The sequence below is a fragment of the Girardinichthys multiradiatus genome, chromosome 1 (genome assembly GCF_021462225.1).
Source record: "Girardinichthys multiradiatus isolate DD_20200921_A chromosome 1, DD_fGirMul_XY1, whole genome shotgun sequence".
Lineage (NCBI taxonomy): Eukaryota > Metazoa > Chordata > Actinopteri > Cyprinodontiformes > Goodeidae > Girardinichthys > Girardinichthys multiradiatus.
The window spans coordinates 33,514,172-33,541,673 of NC_061794.1; the positions used below are offsets into that span (position 1 = coordinate 33,514,172).

Below are 27,502 nucleotides of genomic sequence, written 5' to 3' on the forward strand. Positions count from 1 at the left end.
AAGCATAATTGTTTTAAATGAAATAACAGCATGTGTTATAGGATTTGATAATATGTTATAATACCCTCTTTGAGTTGCTCTAAGTCCCAAAAAATAAAATTACTTTAATAAACCATGTTCTCCGCATCTATTGTCGTCTGCGGTGCCTGTCGTGGCGGCAATCCCCGAACCCGGTGGTGGACACCGGCAGTAAGGAGTCAAGCTGAAGAAGGAGTCCTATCGGCAGTGGTTGGCTTGTGGGACTCCTGAGGCGGCTGACGGGTACCGTGGGGCCAAGCGTGCCGCAGCCCGGGCGGTGGCAGAGGCAAAAACTCGGACCTGGGAAGAGTTCGGTGAGGCCATGGAGAAGGACTACCGGTTGGCCCCGAAGCGATTCTGGCAAACCGTCCGGCGCCTCAGGAGGGGGAAGCAGTGCTTCGCCAACACTGTTTACAGTGGGGGTGGGGAGCTGCTGACCTTGACTGGGGAGTACTTCGAGGATCTCCTCAATCCTGCCATCACGCATTCCCTGGTGGAAACAGAGGCTGGGGACTCGGGGTTGGACTCTTTCATCACCCAGGCTGAAGTCACCGAGGTGGGCTTCGGGGTTGGATGAGATCCGCCCTGAGTACCTCAAGTCTTTGGATGTTGTGGGGCTGTCATGGTTGACACGCCTCTTCAACATTGCGTGGCGGTCGGGGACAGTGCCTTTGGATTGGCAGACTGGGGTGGTGGTCCCCCTACATAAGAAGGGTGACCGGAGGGTGTGTTCCAACTACAGGGGGATCACACTCCTCAGCCTCCCTGGTAAGGCCTACGACAGGGTATTGGAGAGGAGAGTCCAGCCGATAGTCGAACCCCGGCTTCAGGAGGAGCAGTGTGGTTTTTGTCCTGGCCGTGGAACACTGGACCAGCTCTATATCCTCTACAGGGTAATCGAGGGTTCATGGGAGTTTGCCCAACCGGTCCACATGTGTTTTGTGGACCTAGAGAAAGCATTCGACTGTGTCCCTTGTGATGCCCTGTGGGGGGTGCTCCAGGAGTATGAAATCGGGGGCCCTTTACTAGGGGCCATCTGATCTCTGTACAAGCGGAGCAGAAGTTTGGTTCGCATTGCCGGCACTAAGTCGGACCTGTTCCCGGTGCATGTTGGACTCCGGCAGGGCTGCCGTTTGTCACCGGTCCTGTTCATAACTTTTATGGACAGGATTTCTAAGCGCAGCGAAGGGCCGGAGGGGGTCTGGTTTGGGGACCAGAGGATTTTGTCTCTTCTTTTTGCAGATGACGTGGTCCTACTGGCCCCCTCTAGCCAAGATCTACAGCATGCACTGGGGCAGTTTGCAGCCGAGTGTGAAGCGGCTGGGATGAAGATCAGCTCCTCCAAGTCCGAGGCCATGGTTCTCGACCGGAAAAGGGTGACTTGTCCTCTTCAGGTTGGAGGGGAATTCCTGCCTCAAGTGGAGGAGTTTAAGTATCTCGGGGTCTTGTTCACAAGTGAGGGAAGAATGGAGCAGGAGATCGACAGACGGATTGGTGCGGCTGCCGCTGTAATGGGGGCACTGTGCCGGTCCGTTGTGGTGAAGAGAGAGCTGAGCCGAAAAGCGAAGCTCTCGATTTACCGGTCGGTCTATGTTCCTACCCTCACCTATGGCCATGAGGGTAGGAAAGAACGAGATCCCGGATACAAGCGGCGGAAATGAGCTTCCTCCGTAGGGTGGCCGGGCACTCCCTTAGAGATAGGATGAGGAACTCAGCCATCCGGGAGGGGCTCGGAGTAGAGCCGCTGCTCTTCCACATCGAGAGGAGCCAGTTGAGGTGGCTCGGGCATCTATACCGGATGCCTCCTGGATGCCTTCCTCGGGAGGTGTTCCAGGCACGTCCCACCGGAAGGAGGCACAGGGGACGGCCCAGGACACGCTGGAGGGACTATGTCTCTCGGCTGGCCTGGGAACGCCTTGGGCTCCCTCCGGAGGAGCTGGAGGAGGTGTCTGGGGAGAGTGACGTCTGGGCGTCTCTGCTGAGTCTGCTGCCCCTGCGACCCGGTCCCGGATAAAGCGGAAGACGACGAGTACGAGTACGAGTACGAGTACTTTAATAAAATGCAAAAATATTAATGTTTGCTATGATAAACAACCCCTAAAATCTGTTTCTTTGTTGCATCATTTAGCAATTATGTTGCTTATTTCGTAAAATTTGAAAATGTACTCCACTGAATATTAGGTTATCCAGTGTCCTCAGCTTTTGGAGCTGTTAGTAGGCATGCTGTGTGTGTTTGCAGTGGCACTGTTGTCTTTCTTTCACAGTGTGAAGGCCTGGTCAGAGAGCGTGTTAACCAAGATCTAAAAAGATGGGGTCCATAGCCCCTGACCTGACCCTGAATATTTCCTAGTTACTTTCTGAAGGTTTCCCTTTCCCCTGAGTGGCTGTGACAGGCTGCTTCCGTAGTAATGGCTCTTAATTTCTTTGTAATTGCTATCTTTTAGTGATGATGAGCAGCCCATCACTCAAGATGAAAACAATCTTTATATGTGGAAGACCGCATGTTGCCAGAGTACTTTTTCATCTTTTCCAGAAAACCCAGAGAACCCTGCTGTTCCTTTGGCCAGGGAGAGATTTGAGTCGAGTGTGAGGCCTTAACCCGAGGAGACAGAGTGCAACGAGTCATATGCATGTCTCGGGATGAGTGTTTGTGCTGTGCAAGAGGAGGGAACTCAGGGGGAAGTAGGGGGCTGCAGGGTCAGAGGAAAGAAAAGGGCTCGGTGGAAGGAGGGGTGGGGGGCACTCTTTGCAGGTGAGGGGGATTAACTGCAGCTAGAGGCCCATAGAAACTAAATACAGATCTGTCAACCTAATCCTCACAAATAGAAAACAGAGCTGCCCTCCTTTCACAATCCACATAGTTCAGCACGTCCACCTCCTGCTCCATTGCCCCCCACTCCAAACACACACACAGTATACTTTTGGGTCTCCCATTTGTCTGGTTCTCATCAGCCTTGGTCACTTTTGCCATGCAGCCCTCTCTTTAATGACCACTATCCCCAAAAGAGGAGCTAACAGATCACCCAGTGTCCATAGTGACTAACAGATCAACATAGCCTTATGGAGTGATGAGAGCAAGAGTCAAGGGGCAAGGCCTCTCACTAAACATGGAGGAATCTTAATGGGACCACAGCCCAGAGCTGTAATAAACTAGCTGGACTTTTATCATGCCCAGGCAGCTCAGTAATGGATGCTGATAAGTATGTGGCTGGGTTAGGAGGCCGACTAACTGTCGAACCTGATGACACAAGTGACAGCGTGCCTGAATGATAACATCCTGCAATGGGATAAGCGCAACTAAGCCTGACATTAAGGGAAAGCTTAACTAAAATGGTATCTCTGACTGTCAGCACCAGCAGCTATTACTGATGGGTCTGGCTGGACTGCTGAGTGCTATATATCAGATCCAAGCTACTCCGGTGTTCCCAAGTGCCATATCCAGTTGCAGACAAACACAGAGCTGACAGGACATATCTCATACAGGCGAAAGCAGGTAGTGAGTGATGGCAAAGAGACCTGCAAGGTGCAGCGTTTCAATTAACGTAATATTGTATTTCTTACCAGAAAATCCTGACAGCTTATTTTGACATGTGATGAAACCCATTTGTTACGGCAATTCCAACCTAATAAAATAGACCTCATGTGAAGACTAGTATTGAGTAGCAGTTGCCAGCTCCTGTCACTGTTCATTTCAAGTTTTAGGATACTGTACTTTATAAAGATATTTCCCTAATTACACATTTCAACTGTTTTTGCTTTCTAGTTAATTCAAAAGCAAAAAAAAAAAAAAAAAAAATGCAGTTTTTACATTATGATTTTTATTCTTTAAGGGTAAAAAGCTATCCAATCATATCCTCTGAGAACACATAATTGCCCACTAAACCTAATGTCTGGCAGTAACTACTGCCATCAAGCATTTGTGGTAACTGGCAATCACATGGCTGCGACAGAATTTTGAGCCACTCTTCATTGCAGAACTGTAAGAACCTCAGCAACAGTAGAGGGTTGGGCCTCAATGGTCTTTTTAAGGTTATGTCACAGCATTTCAATCAAGTCTAGGTCTAGACTTTAACTGGGCCACTCCAATACTGGAATTTTGTAGTTTTTGAGTCTTTCAGAGATCTTACTTTCTGTGCTTTTGATAACTTTCTTGCTGCATGAAAGGTGTGCTTGCAAAGATTTGTTAGAATGTCATTAAATATTTTACAGAAAATATGTAGTGTAAATGTATATATCAGGTACTGTACTTTATTTCGTAAGATATAGCATCCAAAAACTCAGTAGTTGTTTTTCTGTACGTCAGCCATGTTTTTTTTTTAACTCATGCAATCCATTTCCTTTTGGTTGGGAATAATACATGAACAAATACATGATTATGACATTTTATATCAATTAAAAAACAAGAGATTAGAAATCCAGTGGATATTACACATAAACCTATCCAAAAACACATCAATATGTTCTTATTTTCTCATGTGTCAGGCTTTAAATGTTATCATACTCAAACCCTAAATGCGCTTCATAAAATGAACTGTTTCAAAGCTGTTTCTTTTACCCACCCACTCTCTTTTTCTTTTTTTTTGTCTGCTTGTCTCACAGCTGCGCCTCATATGTTCATGAGGCCCCTGGAAGTGCGAGACAACAGAAGGGGAACATTCGCAATAGCTCAGCTCCACCTGGTTAGGCTGTTCTAACAGGCCATCAGCTTGTGCACTGCACACGTTGGGGTTAGACCAAAAACCATGAGGAACGGACAGGCAGATTGAAATGGGTGAAGAGGAAAAAACAGAACGTGTGCCTTCACCATATCGTGTCCTTGCAGTCGACCCCACATTGCAACCTTTTAAGACTTTTTTTCAAAAAGATAGATTTACTCTACAGACCCACTTCCCCAAACCTCATCCGGCTCTCTGCTGCCACAGATCTTCAAAGGACTACTGCCTGCTGCTCTCTGAGGCAACACATGAAATAAATATTAATATGACCTCTGACCACATGCTTTGAGCTCCTAAACAGAGTTAACCAAGCACACAGGAAGAACACCAACTCTTGCAATGCACTTGAACTTCAACAAAAGATTAAAAGAAAGCAAAAGAGTGAACAATGTGATGAACAGATGACAATGTTACATGAGTGTTATAGAGTTTCCGGGGAGGTTTTACTGAACTTCTGTGTGGTCTTCTTTGGAGCTTTGTATCATGCTCCAACCTGTTGGAGTGCAGAGAGGAGTTGCTGCTCAAACTGTGCCAGATGACAAGGAGAAATGTTAAAGTGTAGTTGAAATGCTGTGGACTAAATAAAGATTTTGTATTACATAAAAAAAAACCTGATTAAATAAGTAGAAGAGGTATAAGAATCTTGTGATCTTAGTTATAAACTCTAAAAGTGCAACTCTTTTATTGTGGCAAATGCCTCCTACACCTTTAAAACTGCTGGGCTGAAAACAATCCAATCTCATTTACTAACCCAGTCCTAGGTCATATCATTGCCTGTGTTGACTTGACACATTAGGGTTGGGTTGTAAATTTTGATTCAGCATACTGGATTACGTTTTTTGTAAAAATAGGCAGAAAAAATGCCTAAGAATGTTAGGTTTAAATTGTATGGTTCATCTTCAAAAAACATTCTGGCTTGTGGATGGGAACCAATTTCAAACAGTCAGTGGGCAAGAATTGGGGCACACTCAGAACAATCCAACACTTAGACACAAAGAACAGACAACTATACACCCACAAAATAAAACCTGATACCAAGTTAGAGGGGCCTTATAACCTAATGTTCAATCAAATAAATGTTAGTCCCAAAAGGAATTAAATATTGTTATAGCTCATATTGTGCAGATTTCTTCAAAGAGCTGTTGTAGATGGTGATGGCTATGGGCAGGAAGGATCTCTTGTAGCGGTCTGTCTTACAGCAGATCTGAAGAAGCCTCTGACTGAAGACACTATGTTGTTGTATGACAGTGCTCAGGGTTCTCCATAATGTTCTTCATTTTATGAAACATTTTTCTTTCAAAAATTGATTTCCAGACATTGTAGAGGTGTCCCCCAGCACAGAGCCAGCCTTCTTTCACTTCCACGGTGTGGGAGGAGAAATAAAACAAATAGAAACCCAGAATCAAACAGATAGTTTTTATTATGAACTAAAGTGATTAACACAACAAATGGACAGCATGTGGTAATTTACCATCTCACCATTCTTTATTTAATCCAAAGGAAGAGCTTTATTGAAGTCTGACTAAAAGAGAACATAATATTTATATTTTTTATTGTCATGCTGTGAAGGAAATTTAAAGGTGCTGCATTTATATTTATATTTATATTATATTGTAGATATGTTTATACTGTTTAATTTGTATTGTATTGCACTGACTACGCCAAAACAAATTCCTTGTATGTCCAAAAACGTACTTGGCAATAAAGCTTTTCTGATTCTGATTCTGATTCTTTGGTGCAGAAGTCAAATGTAGGTCTTTATATATCTTAAAATTGCAGTTTATGAAATGATGATGCAAATTTCTAGTCTCTTGTGTAACCCAACAAACTGGGTCACAATTTTTGACCTAATAGTGGGTCACAACTGCCTAACGTCTCTTCCAAGCAGCATGAAACCAGCATTTAGGTTTTTAACTGCTTCACCATTTGGCCTGAATTGGTCTCCTCAGATTTGTCGCTATAGCTTTTTGGCTTGTTTTTTTTCACTAATTAATTTAATTGCATTAAAGTGCTCGTTCTGACATCACTGCACATCTCTGTTACTCTTGCTTGCTTCATTTAATGTGACTTACTTAAGAAAAATCATGGTCATTCTTCCAACAGCTTTATCCGATGTGTCTCAGTGACAGAACTTTCAAACACAATTTGTTCTGCCTTTCCGCTTTAATTCCCCTTGTCAAAGGCCTCTCCGTGCAACTCACCCTGGTTGGCCTCAGCTTGTGCCCACTGTTTACAGGGACTGTCACCGGGCCCTCGAAGGACTAAACAAAAGGGGGTCTGTTCCTTTTGTGCTGTACAGAATTGTCTGCCCCTTTCTGGGCACAAATTGAGGAGCTATTGGAGGGGATTTGACCTCATCAACCCTACAGCACAGAAAATAAAGCAGAAGAATCACACACTGGGAGAAAAGAGAAAGAAATTGATGATGAGTTGAAGATGTGGATTTTTATGCAGGACCTTAAGTTCCCAGTCAGAAGCTGCTGTATTGTAAACACCTGCAGCCATTAACTGGATCTGTCTGAGCACTGGATAGAAATGTTTACAAGTCACTGTTGAGAGCCCTTCTAAAATCAAATGGAGGATCTGGTATGCAGAAGAAGCAGTGGCAGGATGTGAAATGCTTGAAACAATGTCATTGGAAAAAGCAGAGAAGAGTGCTTTTGAAGACCAGAACAACCACATTAAAGGGGCAGGAAGGTGAGCTACACTGTATTACAATTCATATCCTTTAAACATTTTTACATTTTGTCATTTTAGAAACACAAGCTTCAACATTTTGGGCATTTTGTGTAAAACTCTGGCACAAATATAGCACAGAATTACGTCACTTTAAAAATAACTTTTGTTTTTTACTAATAAAAAATATGACAATTTTGGTGTGTTCATCCTTGTTACTCAGATACTAAGACCAGTGCAAACATTTGTCTTCATATGTGACTTATTAGTAAATGGAGCTCATCTGTGTGCACTTTAATTTCCGTATAAATAAAACGGATCTGTGAAGGCCTCTGAGGTTTGTTAGAGAACATCAGTGAACAAGCATCATGAAGACCAAGGAATACAGCAGAAATGTGAGGGAGAAAGTTGTAGAGAAGTTTAAAGCAGCGAGTTTGGCAAAACTGCAAACCTACCAAGACATGGCTATCCACTTAAACTAAAAGGCCAGGGAAGGAAAGCATTAATGTGAGAAGCAGTGAAAAGACCCATGGTACCCTGGAAGAGCTGCAGAAACCCACACCTCTGGTGAGAGAATGTGTTGGCTGGACTTTTAGTTGTGTACTCAAAAACTGAACCTGCGTTAAAAACGCAGATAGGAGTAAAACTAACTGTGGCACATAGTAATGGCAGCATCATGTTGTAGGAATGTTCTTCCTCAGCAGGGACAGGGAAGCTTTTCAGAGTAATTGGAAAGATGGAGTGGGGACAAATATGTGTCAATCCCTCGAAGAATCTCTGTTAGAGGAGACTGGGGAGGATATTCTCCTTACAGCAGAACAACTACCCTAAGCACACAGCCTGAGCTACAATAGGATGTTTTAGTTCAAAGTATCTACTTGTGTTAGAACTGCCTAGTCAAAGTAATATCTATAATTTATGATAAGACATGCATATCTCTGTTTACAGATGCCCTCCAATCTGACAAGTAAACTAATTCAGTCTCTGAACATGCAAGGCTGGAGACATGTCCTGAAAAATTACAGCAGCAGCTGCAGCAAAAGTTAGTTGAAAAAATTATTGACCCAGCAGAGCTGAGTACATATGTACATCACACTCTCCAGATTTTTATTTGAATTAGAATTTAGAAAGCCAAATTCCTTTTGCTTTACAATTACTCTCTACTTTGTGACGATCCATCATATAAATTGCCAATAAAATATCTTGAAGTTTGAGGCTATAAAGGTCACGGGGTATGAATACTTTGCTCTGCCTCCTTTTTTTCCTTTCTATGTTGGAAATCAGAGTTTAAAATGTTGGACAGCTTTTCTTACTGTATTATTGAAGTCTAACTTTAATGTTATAAACATCACCTAGCAGGCAGGAGCCAAAAAACGTCTTAACTCCAAACCTTTGACAACTGTTTTTTTAGAGCAACTGAGCTCTGAGAAACTCCATATATTGAATTTAGCCATACATCAGAATCAGAATCAGCTTTAAGTTTGTTCAGACGAACAAGGAATATGACTCTAGTACACTTTGCTCTCAGTGAGGATACATGTATATTTTTTGGTAAGCTCCCCAGCCTCACCTGCTCCTGCAGGTCCTTCAGAAAGCTGTTGATCCACTGACAGGTGCGGCTGGGACTTTCAGCTGGGTGAGCTTCTGGTGGAGGATGTCTGGATTGATATTGTTGAAGGCCGAGCTGTCCACAAACAGGATCCTGGCGTACATCCCTGGTTGGTCGAGGTATTACAGGATGAAGTGTAGTCCCAAGTTGACTGCATCATCTGCCGACCTGTTTGCCCAATAGGCAAACTGCAGGGGGTCCAGCAGGGGGCCTGTGATGTCCTTCAGGTGCTTCAAGACCAGTCGCTCAAAGGATTTCATGACCACAGACGTCAGGGTGACAGGCCTGTAGTCATTTAATCCTGTGATGGTGGGTTTCTTAGGTACTGGGATGATGGTGGAGCGTTTAAAGCAAGAGGGAACTTCACACAGCTCCAGTGACTTGTTGAAAAACTCAGTGAAGATGGGTGCCAGTTATTCTGCGCAGGCTTTCAGACATGATGGGGAGACATTATCAGGTCCTGAGGCCTTCTTTGTTTTCAGGTGCTGAAAGAGCCTTTTTACATCTTCCTCTGAGATCCTAAGTGCAGGCAGGGGGTCCGAAGATAGTGGAGTGGTTGGTGTATGGTAATAATTTGTGTCTGAAAATGAGAGAGCAAATCTCCGAGGGTGCCATTAGAGGCACAGTCTTGGATGTTAATTACATGCAAACACACAAATACACAGTTTTAATGGGCATGCAAACACATGCAAATGCAAATACACAGGAAGATTAAAAATAATGTAACTTAGAGCTCCATTTTTTAAAGTTTTTTTTAAATGTATTCAACTTTGTGCTGTCTATGTTATATAGTGTTGTGGATGACTGAAAGTGTAGGTTGTTGTTTTTATGATTTTTATGTTGATCTACTGAAACAATGTCATCTCCCCTCGGGGATGAATTCTATTCTATTCTATTCTATTCTATTCTATTCTATTCTAATCTATTCTAGAGCAGTCACCGCTACCCAAAGGATGTCTCCATTTTCAAACACTAATGCAAAAATAATGCAAATGGTGGTTTAACACCAGAAGGATGCAAAGTGTCAAAAGGGCTAAAAAGCAGTTCAAATCTGCAACTTTCACTGTGTTTTACATGACCAGCAGCCACATTGGATACTAAATTCCAGGGCTGCTTCCTGACCTCCAACTTCCCCAGTCAGAATTCATACTTCAGGGGGATGTTGTGTGTTTTTAACAGACACATGAACAATCTTACTTCTTAGTACAAACATGATGCAGCATGAGCCCCTCATGTTCCACAGGGCTACTGGCTAACTTGTCATTACAATTCAATATTGAGCCAACAAATAATTAAATAGTCTATTGAAAAAAAAAACCCGCGTTGCCTGGCGTGTTGCATGACAATAGCCACTTTAAATTATTTGTTAAACAAATAGCACATTGCATAACCTACTAAATTGGAACTTGAGACTCCCACACCAGCAGTCGGCCCTAAGCAGCTATGGAGATGAATTTGTCTCAATATTATTCAATCAAACAAAAAACTAATCTCAATCAAGAAAAACTAATCTCAATCAAAAAATATTAAGTTGTGATCAAAACGTTCAGGGTTGTAACATTTTTTATTTTTTTTTAATGGAATATTTTATTTTGGGGAGAAAAAAAAATTGTTTGAAAAAACTTTTTTTGATTAAAATGACTCATATTTTCTCATGATGAGAAATAATCCTGTGTGCTGTCCTCACCACCTGTGATACTTATTTCCTCTCCTGTGCAATTCCCACACTACACTGCTGAGACACAGAACGCTTTCCACCGTGGCCCTGTAGACATTTGTAAGCAGCTGAGGAGAAAGAACAGTCTGTTTTCATGTCCTGATGAAGAAGAGCTGTTGTTGTACCTTCTTCAACAGGCGAGGGGCGTTTCCAGTCCAGGAGAGGTCAGAGTAGATCTGAATGCTCTTGCACTTTAAGTTGTCCAGACCACTTCCCACAGGACCTCATCGACCTCACCAAAAAGAAGCGTTTGTGGTACTCTGTTGGGGTAGTTGTGTATTTCTCCAGAAACCTACAGTGAAATTATGAAATACTAATTCTGGTTATAATATAGATGACCCTCTAATATAATCTGAAGAGATTGTGTTGTCGCCTAAAATTAGTCATTTTAATCAAAAAACGTTTTTTCAAACTAATTCTTTTCTCCCCCCCCCAAAAAAAATATTCCATTAAAAAGAAAATTTGTTACAACTCTGAAAGTTTTGATCACAACTTAATATTTTTTGGTTAAGATTAGTTTTTTTTATTTATTGAATAATCCAAAAGTTTTGACCACAATTTATTTTTTTGTTTTGATTAGTTTTTTTTTTTGATTGAATAATATTGAGACAAATTTACCTCCATAAGCAGCCGCAGTGTTTGCATATATCTTTGGGCTGGCTCTGGTTGTAGCTGTACCTTTTTGACATCAAAGGACAGCAGGCTTTAAAGCCTGGGCTCAGACCCACATGACCCCTTGTATTTAGACAGCGCACCTGCAGATTAGGGAGGGCTGCAACTGCATGTTGCAACGGCTCCCACGGTACTGAAGTATTCCCTGATAAAACTCAAATAATCACTCTCTTCTATGATTTGTGTTTTTCATCCACGCAGTCAGCCTTAACAAACTAAAATAACCAGTTTTACATTTGTTATTATTGAATCATTGCAAACAAAATGAGGGAATGTAACAATTCATACTGAAGCATCATAACACAGATCCCATCTTCAGTGTTCGGTGTTTTATTTTGCACGTGTCGCCTGGAGCCGTTTTCAACTGGCAACAAAGCCAAACTCGCTCTCTTCAGAGAGCCTGAGCATATGCGCCCTCACTGTCGCCCTTTCCCTCCCTCTTGCACTCCTCCCAGCGCTTAGCGCCTTCTTACAACTTGCTCAGTGAAATGCGTGCGCTCGCAGCCTCCACTCCGCAGTTGCAAGCTGCACCGCATTTGGCAACTTTTGACCGCAAAGGTTTGAATGAGGACCGAGGGGCACGCGATTCCACCCAGAGAAGTGATCAATCAAAGGACTTTTCAGTTGAGTTGATGCATAACTTAGACGTGCTTCCCCTCAACATGAGGGCATGTAAGTGATTTTTGAATACTGATCACTGGGCTGCCTTGCTGTCAAGAATTCCACATCTATTTTTTAGAGTTTCGGCGAACCGATCTTGGCGCAATTACGCACGGAGAGCGCCATGGCACATATTCTGGACAGACGTGCGCCCGTTTTGCTTTTGGTCTGGAGCTACTGCGTCCTGGCGGATACAACCTTTACGAACTTCACTTTGGACAATGAGTTCCACTCCAGTTTTATCCACCGCCGGCTGAAGAGCCAGGAGCGGAAGGAGATGCAGCGGGAGATCCTGTCGATCTTAGGACTGCCGCACCGGCCGCGACCTCACCTCCACGGGAAGCACAACGCTGCCCCGATGTTCATGCTGGACCTGTACAACGCGATGTCAACGGATGGGGACGAGAATAGATACTCTTACCCTTACAAACCCATCTTCACAACCCAGGGCCCACCGATTGCCAGCCTGCAAGACAATAACTTCTTGAATGACGCTGACATGGTCATGAGCTTTGTGAATTTAGGTAGGCTCCTCCAGTTCTTCAAACGTTCCAGTCTCTTTTCTTATATATATATATAATAAGCAACCAAAAATACTTTCCAAAATGCGTCTGTGTTTCATTTAAATTCAAATGTGAGAACAGAATCAGGATAATTTTTTATGCCATCGTAAAAGCAGCTTATGAACTCTTCTGTTGTAACACCTGTGCGCGCACACAATGACTGTGTTTATAAAACCAAAGCACAACTTCGCAGCTAACACCAGGAGAGTCAAATTCCACTGCACCCCTTTGTTAAACAGCTGAGAAAAACGACAATTTCCAGGTGCTTTAGTTGCGGATGAGGGAGCAGCTCAGCAGCTAATATATCAGCCAGGCCTTATCTGAAAAATGAGTCAACAGAAGAATGGGTTCAAAGTGCACAACCAGGTCCTCCTTTCACTCTAATCTGGAGACATCCCTGTAGAAACAAAGATATCAGAATAATTCCAGTCAGCAGTGATTTCAGCTTAGTTTATTCATATTTGTTTGCCTGTGAGTGAGTTGCACTTCACATCAGTAATTAGTTTTTTTATTTTTTTTATTTACAGTGCCTCATGTCATAATTGGCTTGTTAGAGGCATCAGCTTCAATTTATTTCAAATGGAATTTTATTGGATGGAGCCACACAAAGTAGTGCATTGCTGTGGAAGGAAATTCATACCTGGCTTTTAAAAATATTTTACAAATAAAAATCTAAATAATGTGGCATGCATTTGTATTCCTACCCCCTGAATCAATACTTCGTTGTGCCACATTTCACTGAAATAGCTGCTAGTCTGAACACATCTTATTGAAATTTTAGCCTATTCCCCTTAAACTCAGACAGATTGGAGGTTGAGCATCAGGGAACATCAATGTTCATGTCTTACAATAGATTCTCATTTGGACATCTGGGCTTTGACTAACACCGTAATATTCATTGATCTATTTTTTGTGGCTTGGATGTATGATTGTGGTTATTGTCCTGTTGCAAGATGAACCTCTGCTCCAGTCTCGTATTCTGCAGCCTCAAATAGATAGTACTTAGCTTCATCCATCTACTTATCAATTCTCACTAGCTTCCCTGTCCTTGCTAAAGAAAAGCATCCCTATAGCAGGATGCTGCCATTGCCTATCTATCTATCTATCTATCTATCTATCTATCTATCTATCTATCTATCTATCTATCTATCTATCTATCTATCTATCTATCTATCTATCTATCTATCTATCTATCTATCTATCTATCTATCTATCTATCTATCTATCTATCTATCTATCTATCTATCTATCTATGAACATTTCATTTTTGATTTTCTCTTGCATTCAATCCTGGAAAGACCATTGTTTAACTGTCTTGGCAAGAAAGAGGGAGGTGACACTGGTTCCCTCCACTGCAATGTGCAATTACTGTGGGAGCTGATGGATTGTGACTATTTTCAACAGGCTGCAGCACAGATGAATTTGACCACAGAGACTCACAAAGTCGAGAGCCAAGGCTGCAGCAGGCTCAAGGGGTAGAGGAAGGCTTTTGAGCAGAAAAGGCAAGAGATAAACTCAGTTCAAGGGCTTCTGAAAGATGGCTGCCATCAGCAAGGGGATTTACAGATGTGTGTTATGTTAAAGAGTTGCAAAAGGAAAGTTACACTACTGTCTTTATATCTTCTAGTTAATCTAATTTTAAATGACCTTTGGCCAAATTAGGCCTTTAAGGCACATGTTCATGTCTTTCATTTAGACACAAGGAGGTTATTTGTGATGGCATTCGGTCACATGCTGGAAATATTAATGTGTTTTATTGATGTGGTTTGTGTTATTATCATAAAACATTTGTGCAAGATCCTATTTTCATTCCTTCATTACCTTTCACTTGAGAGAACTTGAGAGAAGGAGAAAATAGTTATGAGAGAAAAAGAGAGAGAAAAAGTGATGGCAATTAAACTGACTGTTTCCTCTCTAAATTCCTTCGTTTCCACATTTGCACTTTGTGGCTTTTGTTTTTTCATTTAGGTTGTCTGAGGGCTAAGCGGGCACAGCTTTTATACAAAAAACGCCTGTTAACTTCTGCCCGTCTCTGCATCTGCAAAGCCAACGTACATGAGTCTGACTTTGCACCCTGGTTGTAGCAAAGGCCAGTGTTTTAGATTGACCTCTGTCCATGTTTAAGTTCTAGAGCACATCACAAGAGCCACCAAATGACTTAATATACCTTTATTTTTGGCTATCCCTTTTCGATCCTCTTTGTTTTTGCTTGTTGGAGCTCTGTCGTGAGTCCAGAGGAGCCAGTTAAGGGTGTGTGTGGGTTTTTTGGGACAGACCCCAGGCCAGGGACGTCCTCTTTACTGAGTCACTGGAGTTTAAAACCCAGCTGTGTAAATGACTTACAGAATGCATTCAGAATTCACACTGCTGCATGCAAACACAGGTCACCCAGGCACTGGGTGTGTGCCAGACATGATCGTGCACGAGTTAACACAACATGCAGGTCTCTGAAGCAGGCCACACAACATGGAACTGTCTGTGTACCTGCAGTGATTATTTACGGTGGTGCCTTTGGTCTTTGGCAGCGATAGCCCTCGGCCACTGTCTATTAAAAGCATTTCCTCCTTAACCAACCATGACTTCCGTGGCTTTTGGCCACAGCTTTGGCCTGTAAAGATCAGCTCATGTTGAACTCATACTTACTGATCCTTCTCATCCTATTGGCACAAAAACAAACAGTCCAACCTAAAAAGAAAACATTTAGGCCTTCTTAATCAGAGGAAAGAACTGTTATTGGAGGTCTGCTGTTTGCATACTGGATGACTAAAAGAGCAGCAAAATCATCACCTGTGCCTGCAAAATATGTGTGTGCGTGTGTGTGTAATGTGATCCTTTGCAGTAAGATGTTATCACGAGATATGTTAGTCACAGCTTCCTTGTTTTTCCCTCTTCTCATGCAACCCTACATGGATGATAGCTATGACTGAAAGTTGGAATGATGCAGCTCCACTGCAAATCAGAGGTAAAAAAAAAAACGGATATCCAGGATATCCCAGTTTTGTCTTATTTGATCAAAGATGAGGGGAAGACCTTTTACTCAATATTATTTCATCTTCAGAAAAATCCAGTCATGTCTTTTAGCACATTCAGAATTATCCAGACAGTCACATCCATTTCAAGCTTCTTCGCTCCCACTTTCCCAAAGTAAAACCTCTTAGATTTTGATGTTTGCTAAAATTACATTTACAATATTTCATCTCTAAATAGAAAAACATACACACTGTAGCACAAAAATAATGATATAACACCATTTCAAGAAGGGTTAAGCCTTAATGTTGAAATTAGAACCTCAACCACTATATATGTTCATAGGTGGGATTGTACGGCGTCTGGCAAAAGTAGTTACATCCCTTCTCCCATTACAACCACAAACCTCAATACATTTTATTAGCTCTAATAGCTGTGAAAGATCAACACAAAGCAGTGCAGAGTAATGGTAAAATAATGATATTCAAAGTGTGGCATGTATTTGTATAAAGCCCCCTCAATCAGCACTTGAATTGCAGCTGCTATGTTTCAATCAGCTTGGCACATCTGGGGACTGACAATTTTTGCCCATTCTTCTTCACAAAACGTTCAGTCAGATTAAAGGGAGAACATTTGCGAACACCAAGTTTCAAGTCTTGTTGGAGATTCTCAATTTGATTCAGATCTGGACTTTAAATTGGTAACTCTACATGAATATGCTTTGAATATGCTGTATATTTAGGCCTGCTTACCTGCTGAGTGGTGAACCTCCATCCCAGTCTCAAATCTTTCGCAGCCTCTGAAATGTTTTCCCCAGGTTTTTGCTTTTGCATCTCATCTTCCACATGTTTGCCATGTCTCCTACATAGCCAGTGGTAAACTGCAAATTTGACTTCTTGTTGATTCCTTTTAACAACACCTTTCTTCTTACCACACTTCCATATAGGCTAGATCTGTAGCATGCACCACTAATAGTTGTCCTGTCTACAAATTCTCCCACCTGTAGATCTCTGCAGCCCCTTCAGTGTTACAATGGTACCATAAGTTGCTTCTCTGATTAGTGCTTTGCTTGACTGGCCTGTCAGTTTAGGTGGGTATTCATGTTTTGATAGGTTTGATGTTCTGTCATATTCTTGTCATTATTGGATGATGAATCAAACTGTGCTCTGAGATGTTCAAAAGTTGAGACTGCTGTTGCGCTGTAGAGGAAAAGCACCTAAAATCACTAACAAATATCAAGCCACTGGAAAACATGTGCTACTAGGGAGCATTTTAATTGTTTAGTGTTCTGCTGCTGATAATCAGCACCAGATGGGATTTATCTCCCAGGTTGAAAAACAGTCAACAAACAAAGTTCATCTGGAATTTTTTATACTTTAATTTTGCCACTATGCATGTTATCTCAAAGTTATCATGTTGCAGATTTCAGTTTCATGGAACTGAGCCATGCTAGGGTCATGCTTATGTGCAAGAGAAGTGACCAGAAAAGGGAGAGATTTGTCTTAGGATCTCTGTGTCAACACTCATACTCTCTGTGTTACCTTTGTGACCTGATCGGGCACCACCTGGCCCTCCCCCATCCAACCCCCCTCTGCCTGCTTCCATCCCTGCTGCCAAACAGTTGTCTTGCATTTCTTTCTGCTTTGTTCTATGGCTTAGGAGCAATATTTCGAAGAGCAGAGAAGGGAAGAAATGTCAAACTGGTAAATTAGTTCAGATATTTAGCGGTTTGACTCTGAGAGAGAACTCTGTCACCAGTTCACCCTCTTACTACAAACTGAGAAGCAGTGTGTCATGCTGCAGTCGCACCAGAGTGAAGAGCTTCAATATATTTATCAACAACACGCTCATATCTCTCCTTCATCCTCTCTCCACCCTTCTCTCTGTTGATCCTTGCATTCCTCTGCACAGTATGCTGCCTGTGGTGCTGAGGTTAATACAGATGTTTCTCTCTGTCTGCAGGCCAAAGCAGCTGTGCAGAGAAACTTTATCTTTTCAGAGTCCAAGTCCCCTCGACTCGCCCTCCACCACTAGGTCTGGCCCAGTTTCCAGGCTGTTTTCACACACAGGACAATCTGACACCACATTCCCCCTGCCCACCCTCCTGAACGAGCCGTATTGATTGTCGACGCTGGCCTCTGAGTTTTAATTAGTTAGTTATCATATGGTCCCTGCAGTGTTCTGTGGTGTTTAGTCTCCAACCTCCTGCTCTAGCCTTCACCTCTAAAGGTTTACACCTCTTGAGCTTCCAGACATAAAACATTTCAACGCTTTCTCGAGTTCTTTTGTATGTTTTTCCACTCCCCACCTCTCTACTCACATACATAAGCTCATACACACACACTTCTTTTGAAAGGTTGTGACTTTGTTTCTCATTGCCTCTTGCTAAATTCACACAAACATTTTTTCTCGCTCAAATCATTTTATCAATTGCTGTCAGCTTATTTAAAAGCTGATAAATGTGTTAATCATTTTCTTTCCATCTCTAAACCAAAAGCAGTTTATCAAAATATATCTGATGCAGTTTCTCACACATGGACAATGGGAAAAAAACAAAGGCTGATGAGGTCTGTGCTGAAGGCCACGTTTTATCTCTGTGCATGGAGTTTGTCATTGAAACTGTTTGTTTATGTTCTGTGTTTATGCCCTCAGGGGAGTCAAAACATGTATGTGCAAGTTTGCATACAAGTGTAGAGAAGTGCTCAATTTTTGGGGGCCAAAAGCAACTACTCTGTAGCTAATTAGTGTTATTGAAGGCATGCTTTTCATTGCTGCTGGACAGGGAATGTGGGGAAGCAGAGAAATACCGCAGCTGGTACAGATAGCTTGATCTTCCCGTCAGGTAGTTACTCATCGAGGGCTGATTTAAAGCATTAAGGCCAAGTTCTTGGGATATGTCTGTAACAGTTTTTCTGCTGTCAAATTTGTATGTTCAGAGACTAAACATTTAATCCATTCATCTTTGCAAAGTATATGTAGCTCATTTGAATCGGATGGTAGAATGTATCAACTACAATTTTAAAGACTTTCTACAAATTCTCAATCAGATTTAGGTTTGGAGGGTAATGAGCAGTGTTATTTTCTGTCACACTTATGGGTTTGCATACTTGTTTCGCCTGATTAGAGCAACTTCTTTCAGATGCGTACAGCGTCCTCTATATATGTTTTGTTGCAAACTTAAACAGGACTTCTGATGGCTGTAACTTTCTTCTTGCCACTCTTCCATTAAAGCCAGGCTCGTGGCCAGCTAATAGTTGTGTTGTCAACAGATTCCCCTACCTGAGCTATTGATTTTTGCAGCTCCTAAAGAGTTGCCATGTGCCTCTTGGCTGACTCTCCATATACTTGTACTCGTACTCGTCGTCTTCCGCTTATCCGGGACCAGGTCGCGGGGGCAGCAGATTCAGCAGAGACACCCAGACGTCCCTCTTCCCAGACACTTCTTCCAGCTCCTCCGGGTGGAGCCCAAGGCGTTCCCAGGCCAGCCGAGAGACATAGTCCCTCCAGCGTGTCCTGGGCCGTCCCCTAGGCCTCCTCCCGGTGGAACGTGCCTGGAACACCTTCCTGAGGAACTACCAGGAGGCATCCGGTATAGATGCCCAAGACACCTCAACTGGCTCCTCTCAATGTGGAGGAGCAGCGGCTCTACTCCGAGCCCCTCTGGAGGGAGGAAGCTCATTTCAGCTGCTTGTATCCGGGATCTCGTTCTTTCGGTCATGACCCAAAGTTCATGGCCATAAGTGAGGGTAGGAACATATCGAGAGCTTCGCTTTTCGGCTCAGCTCTCTCTTTACCAAAACGGACCGGCACAGTGCCCCCATTACAGCGGCAGCCGCACCGATCCGTCTGTCGATCTCCCGCTCCATTCTTCCCTCACTTGTGAACAAGACCCAGAGATACTTAAACTTCTCCACTTGAGGCAGTAATTTCCCTCCAACCTGAAGAGGACAAGCCACCCTTTTCCGGTCGAGTACCATGGCCTCTGACTTGGAGGAGCTGATCTTCATCCCAGCCGCTTCACACTCGTCTGCGAACCGCCACAGCGCATGCTGTAGGTCTTGGCTAGAGGTGGCCAGAAGGACCAGGTCATCTGCAAAAAGAAGAGACGAAATCCACTGGTCCCCAAACCAGACCCCCTCCGGCCCTTGGTGACAAAGGGCAGCCCTGCCCTTCGACTATCGGCCAGACTCTCCTCTCCAATACCCTGGTGTAAGCCTTACCAGGTAGGCTGAGGAGTGTAATCCCCCTGTAGTTGAAACACACCCTCCGATCGGGGACCACCACCCCAGTCTGCCAGCCCAGAGGCACTGTCCCCGACCGCCACGCAATGTTGAAGAGGCGTGTCAACCCTGACAGCCCCACAACATCCAGAGATTTGAAGTACTCAGGGCGAATCTCATCCACCCCCGAAGCCTTGCCACCACGGAGCTTTTTAACCACCCCGATGACTTCAACATGGGTGATGAAAGAGTCCAACCCCGAGTGCCCAGCCTCTGTTTCCACCAGGGAATGCATGTTGGCAGGATTCAGGAGATCCTCGAAGTACTCCTTCCACCGCCCTATAATGTCCTCAGTCGAGGTCAGCAGCCTCCCACCCCCACTATAAACAGTGTTGGCGAAGAACTGCTTCCCCCTCCTGAGGTGCCGGACGGTTTGCCAGAATCGCTTCGAAGCCAACTGGTACTCCTTCTCCATGGCCTCACCAAACTCCTCCTAGGCCCGAATTTTTGCCTGTGCCACAGCCCGGGCCGCAGCATGCTTGGCCTCATGGTACCCGTCAGCCGCCTCAGGAGTCCCACAAGCCAACCACAGCTGATAGGACTCCTTCTTCAGCTTGACAGCGTCCCTTACTGCCGGTGTCCACCACGGGTTCTGGGATTGCGACAGGCACCGCAGACCTTACGGCCACAGCTATGGGCAGCAGCATCGACAATAGACGCGGAGAACATGGTCCACTCGGACTCTATGTCTCCAACATCCCCTGGGATCTGGTCAAAGCTCTCCCGGAGGTTGGAGTTGAATACATCCCTGGCCGAGGGCTCCGCCAGATCAGATCGCCAGATCAGATCGGGGAGGCCATCCTCCCGATCACGCCTCTCCAGGTGTCACTGTCGTTTCCCACGTGGGCGTTGAAGTCCCCCAGCAGAATAATGGAGTCCCCAGGAGGGGCACTATCCAGCCCCCCCGACAGGAACACCAAGAAGGCCAGGTAGTCCGCACTACCACTCGGCCTGTAGGCCGAGACGACAGTCAGAGACCTATCCCCAACCCGAAGGCGCAGGGATGCAACCCTCTCATCCACTGGGGTAAACCCCAACACAAGACAGCTGAGCTGGGGGGCAACAAGCAAACCCACACCAGCCCGCCGCCTCTCCCCGCGGGCCACTCCAGAGTAGAAGAGAGTCCGGCCCCTCTTGAGGAGATGGGTTCCAGAGCCCAAGCTGTGCGTGGAGGTTAGCCAGACTATTTCTAGTCGATATCTCTCGACCTCCCGCACAAGCTCAGGCTCCTTCCCCCCCAGCAAGGTGACATTCCACGTCCCTAGACTCTCCATATAATGCTCAGCCATTTTAGGTGAATGGTCATGTCTTGTCAGGTCTGCAAACGTGCCACACGCTTTCCGTTTTTGTATGATGGCTTGATCAGTGAGCTCACTGAATCTCACTACTCACAGCTTGTTATATTGTTTTATAACCAAACCGTACTTAAAGGTCTCCAAAACTTTATACCTAAACTATTTGGTGTGTTCTTTGGTCTTCATGATGCTATTTGTTCTCTACTGTTCTCTAACAAACCAATGATGGTTTCACAGAACAGCTGTATTTATGCTGAGAATGAGTCATAGTTTTGGTTGCACTGGGTTTAATTTAAGTGTATTAAAGTAAAGGTTCCGATTTTTGTGTCATTTTCCTTAAACTTCACAATTATGCACTAACTTGAGTTGGTCTATAGCATAAAATGATCCCAATAAAACACATTCAAGTTGTGGTTGTAACAACTGTACCAAAAACACAATCAAAAGAGTCTCAGCTTGTATGATTTTTTGGCATCTTTACAAAGTACACACCAGGCTATCCAGAAATATCACAATTTTTATTTTTCTATTTATGACCTAGCAGATTCACCTGTTAAACACAGGCAACCCAGAATGACTTCTGGCGGTGCACAGCGTCTGTCTGCTTGGCCAAGTTAAGTCACTTGCTGGGAGAGATGATGAAACACACTGCGTGTGGGACTTGATAATGTGGCCTGTGGTCAAAAACCCCAGATGTACAAAGCGGCAGGCGTTCTTGCTCTGCTTCAATGATGGAATGACCTGCGTTTCTGCCAGGAATGTTGGGCTCATCCGAATTTTTTTCTATTAAACTCACTCTGTTTTTCTAAATCTCTATTTTATTTAAGCGTTAGCCCCAACTTCTCACAGCAATCAGTATAAACTGGCTCTCTACTTGCTCATGGAAAACAATGACTATAGATACTGCACTAAATATGAGAATAAATATAACTTGCAGCCACATATCCACTTTTATTTTACCATGTGGATTACTTTGGCCAGGCCTTATCAGAGAACAGCAGCATCTGAGACTCCCCCTGCAATCCTCTGACGGCGGGTACCAAGCAGTGAAGCTCAGAGGGCAGACGTAGGCCAGAACACAGCCAGAGATCCTTGGACCAATAGCTCCACTGCAGCAATAACAAATATAATGTTCTTTGCTTGGTACTGGGGCACTGGTAGGGCAGAGGGGAAAGGAGGAATGAAGTGGGAAGAGCAGATGGAGACAAAAATAGAGAAAATGCCAAGAGAAGGAATTATTTGATGCTTTTAGTTGCCTTGAAATGAAAAGTATTCACTGACCTTTTTCACATTCTTTTACATTACAAACAAGACCTTCAATGTATTCCAGTGGGAACATCTGCGATAGCCTAATGCAAAGTAACTCCCAAGTAGGAAAATAGGATAAATGGTTTTCAAATTTGTTTTGACAAATACAAATCTACATTTCTGTTCAAGCCATCTTACTCTTATATCCCTAAAAAGTTGCAACTTGTTGTTTTCAGAAGTCATGTAATCAGTAAAAAGAGCAAATCTGTGTTTAATTTATTGTCAGTATAAATATAGCTGTTCTGTGAAAGCATCAGACATCCACAGCTCAAGTGAAAAAACTGTTGATGGGACAGCTGTCAACCAATTGTTTAAATGAAGTCATAAGAAGTCCTGTATGGAGTTTGCTTCAAACCATGTACAGCAAACATTTAGAAAAAGGTGCTCTGGTCAGATGAAACTAAAAACAAACATTTTAACCTACGTATATGCAAATTATGTTTGGCAGAAAACTAACATCACCCTGACCATACCACCAAGACCATGAAAAATGTTGGTGCCAGCATCATTTTGTGCAGGAACTGAGGAACTGAGAAAATCTTCAGAGCTAATGAGAGCTAGTAGAATATTCCAAGTACATCTAAAAAAATATGAATATGGTGAAAAAGTTCAATAATTTTTGTTACTCATTACAGAAAGTGAAACTCTTATTGTTATAAAGATTCATAGAGTGAAATATTTCAAGCCCTATTTATTTTATTTTGATGATCATGACTTACCAATAATGAAACCTCTAAATTGAGTCTCAGAATTAGAAAAATGTAAACATTTTCAAACTCCTGGTGCCACACCCTAATCAGCTAAAATAACTCAAAGCACCTGCAAACGTTTCCTGAGCCTCTAAATGATCTCTCAGTCTGGGTCAGTAGGCGACACAATCATAAGGGCAGACTGCTGACTTGAGAGATGTCCAGAAGACAGTCATTGACACTATCCACAAGGAGGGTAATCCACAACAGCTCATTGGTGACTGTTCACAGAGAGCTCTATTCATGCCTATTAATGGAAAGTTGTATGGAATTAAAAAGTGTGGTAGGAAAAGGCATACCAACAACAGGGAAAATTGCAGCCTTGAGAAGATTATTAAGCAAAATACATTCAAGAATTTGGGGGTACCAATACAATAGCCACAGACGTATCCTACATATAGCCTACAGGCGTCTCACCCTGGGCTAAGGAGAAAAAAACTTGACTTTTGCTCAGTGATTCAAAGTTTTCTTTTCAGATGAAATTAAAGTTTGCATTTCATTTGGAAATCAATGTCCCAGAGACTGGAGGAAGAGTTGAAAGGCATAGATTCCAAGTTGCTTGAGGTCCAGTGTGAAGTGTCCACAATCAGAGATGATATGGGGAGCCATGTCATCTACTGGTATTGGTCCACTGTCTTTTCTGAAGTCCACAGTCAACAAAATCGTCTACTAGGGAACTTGCACTTAATCCTTTCCTTCTGCTGACAAGCTTCATGGAGATGCTCATTTCATTTTCCAGCAGGACTTGCTACCACCCCACACTGCCAAAGGTACCAAGGTGTGGAGTTCAGGGACCAGGGTATTAATGTGCTTGATTGGCCAGCAAACCTACCTGACATGAACTCCATAGAGAATCTATGGGGGATTGTCAAGAGGACGATGCGAGACATTAGACCCAACAATGCAGATGACCTAAAGGCTGCTGTAAAAGCAACCTGGGCTTCCATTACACCTCAGCAGAACCACAAGCAATGTGTATTAAATCTATATAAACACTTTCTGAAATGAGTGACTAAAAATATAAAACTTTTTCACAATATTCCATTTTTTTAGATGCTCCTGTATGTATATGGTGGTAATAACTGGGACAACATATTAAAAAAATATGTTAGAGGCTGCAAAGGAATCAAGGCTAAATAAAAACCCAGAGCTACAGTGGAATGGTTTAGATTGAATCATATCCATGTGGTAGAATGATCCAGTCAAAGTTTTGACATAAATACATCATTATCCAATCTGACTGAGCTTGAGCTACTTTGCAATGAAGAATGGGCACTATTTTTTGTTTTTAGATGTACAAAGCTGGTAGAAACATACACTAAAAGACTCACAGCTATAATCGTGTTGGTTTATGTAAAATCTGTGCTCAGTACAACAGATTTTGATTGCAATCTTAATAGGAATTAGTTTTGAGGTGTTGAACTAATGGACTTAGTCATTGGATAAAACGTTCCCAACCAATAACTGAACCATGAGTTGAATGAGACAAGTCACACGCTTAGATGCGCTTGCAGACAAGATGAGTGAAAATTAAACAACTTTTGCACGCTTATGGTGGATGATCTTTAGTAGAGCTATTAAGAGGTGGCGGAGCTTTCTTAGTGGCGTTGCCTAACCTGTGGAACAACATACCTTTGCCTCTTAGAGCTGCTGATCATGATCATTAGCTGAGTCTTTTAAAAAGTAGCTATTTTATCTGTGTTCATTCCAGTTTAGCAGAATATTTTACCTTTCATTGTAGTTATTGTCATACTTATGAAATTGTTTTGCAAATATTTTAACTGGTTATTTTTCACTGTTTTATTGTCATATTGTATATAAGCCCCTTCGTGGTGTAGTGTGGTCGATTCCAGTTGCCTCAGGAAGGTCATCTGGTGTAAAAACTCTGCTAGGTCTGTGTGCAAGCTGTACTGACATGGCGTGGTGACCCCTGAATAAGGGCGCAGCCAAAAAGACACCTCCTACTCCATTGTCATATTGTACTTGATCTTTACTATTTAAGTTGCTGCTGACTTTATGCTATGTCAAGCACGTTGCTCTAATATTGTTGTTTTTAATACCCTATAGTCACTAATAGACATCCAAATAAAATACATTGAAGTTAGTGGTACAAATTGATAAAATGTAAAAACCTCAAGGTGTATGAATGCTTTGTAGGCCACTATTATACTTTCTGCATCTTCTATGTGGGGTTGTGTAGGCTTGTGCACCTCGGCGTCAAAGCAGTTACAAGTGTTTAAACCCTATTTTGAGCCATCTACCCTGCCCAGCCACCAGCTGCACTGTGGGTATGCGTTAGGTCGCCAAGCAGATGATTGGGATAGCGGAAGCTATTATACTGACCAGATTCCACAGAAAGTGCCAACATTTACATAAAAGCTTGCAAAAGCCACGCAATGACTGTGTACAAGTGGTTTTATGACAAGTGATGAAACACTGCATCTGTGACAGAGGGAAATATGAATTGACTGACAGATCTCTACTTATTTGGGTAAAATAAGTAGCTGCCTTTTCCTTGTATTTCCTTTACATATATTTATTTGTGAAAAGCAAAGTTAATAGGCTGTGAAGGAGCAAATTTTTTAATCAAAGCTCAAATGCCCATCATGTGCACACAAGGTGCAGCACTGTGATGCAGGGGAAAATCTTAAAATGCTTTCCCTTCTGTGCATGACACGTGAGTTTTCTTGAGGTCTATAATAGGAGCTGGCTTGGCTCATTGAGGAGGGTGTGGTTCCTGGGGCCTCTAAATTAAAGAACATGAAAACAAGGGGATGAGGGGAAGAGGGGGTGAGTGGGGAAAACTGACTGGCTGCGGTATGGCGACTCTGAGTTGTTTTATCCGGGAGGAAGTGGAGATGGCTGCAGTGGTGTTAGTGCTTGGAGATGCCTCACTGCTCGACACCAAAAACTCTTTCCTTCTTCATTCCTGCTGTGCAGCTCATTATATCTTAAAACACAATGAAGACTGATGAAGATGTAATTATGTTGTTGCCATCACACTAATGTACAACCTTTTTTACACAGGCAGCATTTTGTTATTCACCTCCTTCATGCAGGATAACTCAGTCTGGAGGATATTCAGGGTAGAACATTATTTAAAACAGGGAGCAAACTAGAAAAAAAAACTAATAAGTAAGTAATTACATCCTTTTTCTTACATTTATTCAGTTATTTTCACCAAGAATTAATTTTTGTCAGTTTTCAGCATTTAGTCTCACTCATTTCGTACATACTGATATTTTAGGAAACACTCCAGTATTTTAACAACATGCCATTTCAAATAGTTTATCCCACTGTCCTTGAAAAAGAAAGCTTTGATTCTTTTAATTTTAGTTCTTAGCGCACATCAAGGACACTTTATGACAGTCTTTGCCAACTATTGCATACATGAATATTGGGTCTATATGTTTCTATTAGTATGCAAGTGTCTGCAAGGGAGACTGATAGATGAAAGAGGTCAACCCTAAGGGATTTTCATCATTTTGATTTATAACAAATGGGAAATTTTCAGAGATGGTAGAGACCAAACTCCTAGTATTTTAAAATGCCACATGTTGATTTATTCATTTTCCACCTTAACCCTATTAGTGATTCTGTAGTATTGATTCTGATTGCTGCATCCAGTAAGATTTATTTTGGTGACTAACGTAACGAATTTGGTAACTGCCTTGCAATTTTGGGAAAACTTCCTCCTTTTGTTTTCTATTTTGATAGTCACACACTGACAAGAATTTTCCTACAGAGGTCCAGCACTCGTTCTGATAACAACTGTGCATGTACAGGGGTTGGACAATGAAACTGAAACACCTGGTTTTAGACCACAATAATTTATTAGTATGGTGTAGGGCCTCCTTTTGCGGTCAATACAGTGGCAATTCGTTTTGGGAACGACATATACAAGTCCTGCACAGTGGTCAGAGGGATTTTAAGCCATTCTTCTTGCAGGATAGTGGCCAGGTCACTACGTGATACTGGTGGAGGAAAACGTTTCCTGACTCGCTCCTCCAAAACACCCCAAAGTGGCTCAATAATATTTAGATCTGGTGACTGTGCAGGCCATGGGAGATGTTAAACTTCACTTTCATGTTCATCAAACCAATCTTTCACCAGTCTTGCTGTGTGTATTGGTGCATTGTCATCCAGATGCATGGCACCGCCTTCAGGATACAATGTTTGAACCATTGGATGCACATGGTCCTCAAGAATGGTTCGGTAGTCCTTGGCAATGACGCGCCCATGTAGCACAAGTATTGGGCCAAGGGAATGCCAT

General features: G+C 42.8%; 1 protein-coding gene across 1 annotated transcript in view; it reads left to right on the forward strand.

The window, feature by feature from the left end:
• Positions 1 to 11,886: 11,886 nt before the first annotated feature.
• Positions 11,887 to 27,502, forward strand: part of bmp7b (bone morphogenetic protein 7b) — a 46,905-nt gene continuing 31,289 nt past the window's right edge. Inside the window, exon 1 of the mRNA XM_047380099.1 lies at positions 11,887 to 12,591. Coding sequence (XP_047236055.1) covers positions 12,192 to 12,591 — 400 coding nt within the window. The 5' untranslated portion in view covers positions 11,887 to 12,191. The remainder of the gene's footprint in view (positions 12,592 to 27,502) is intronic.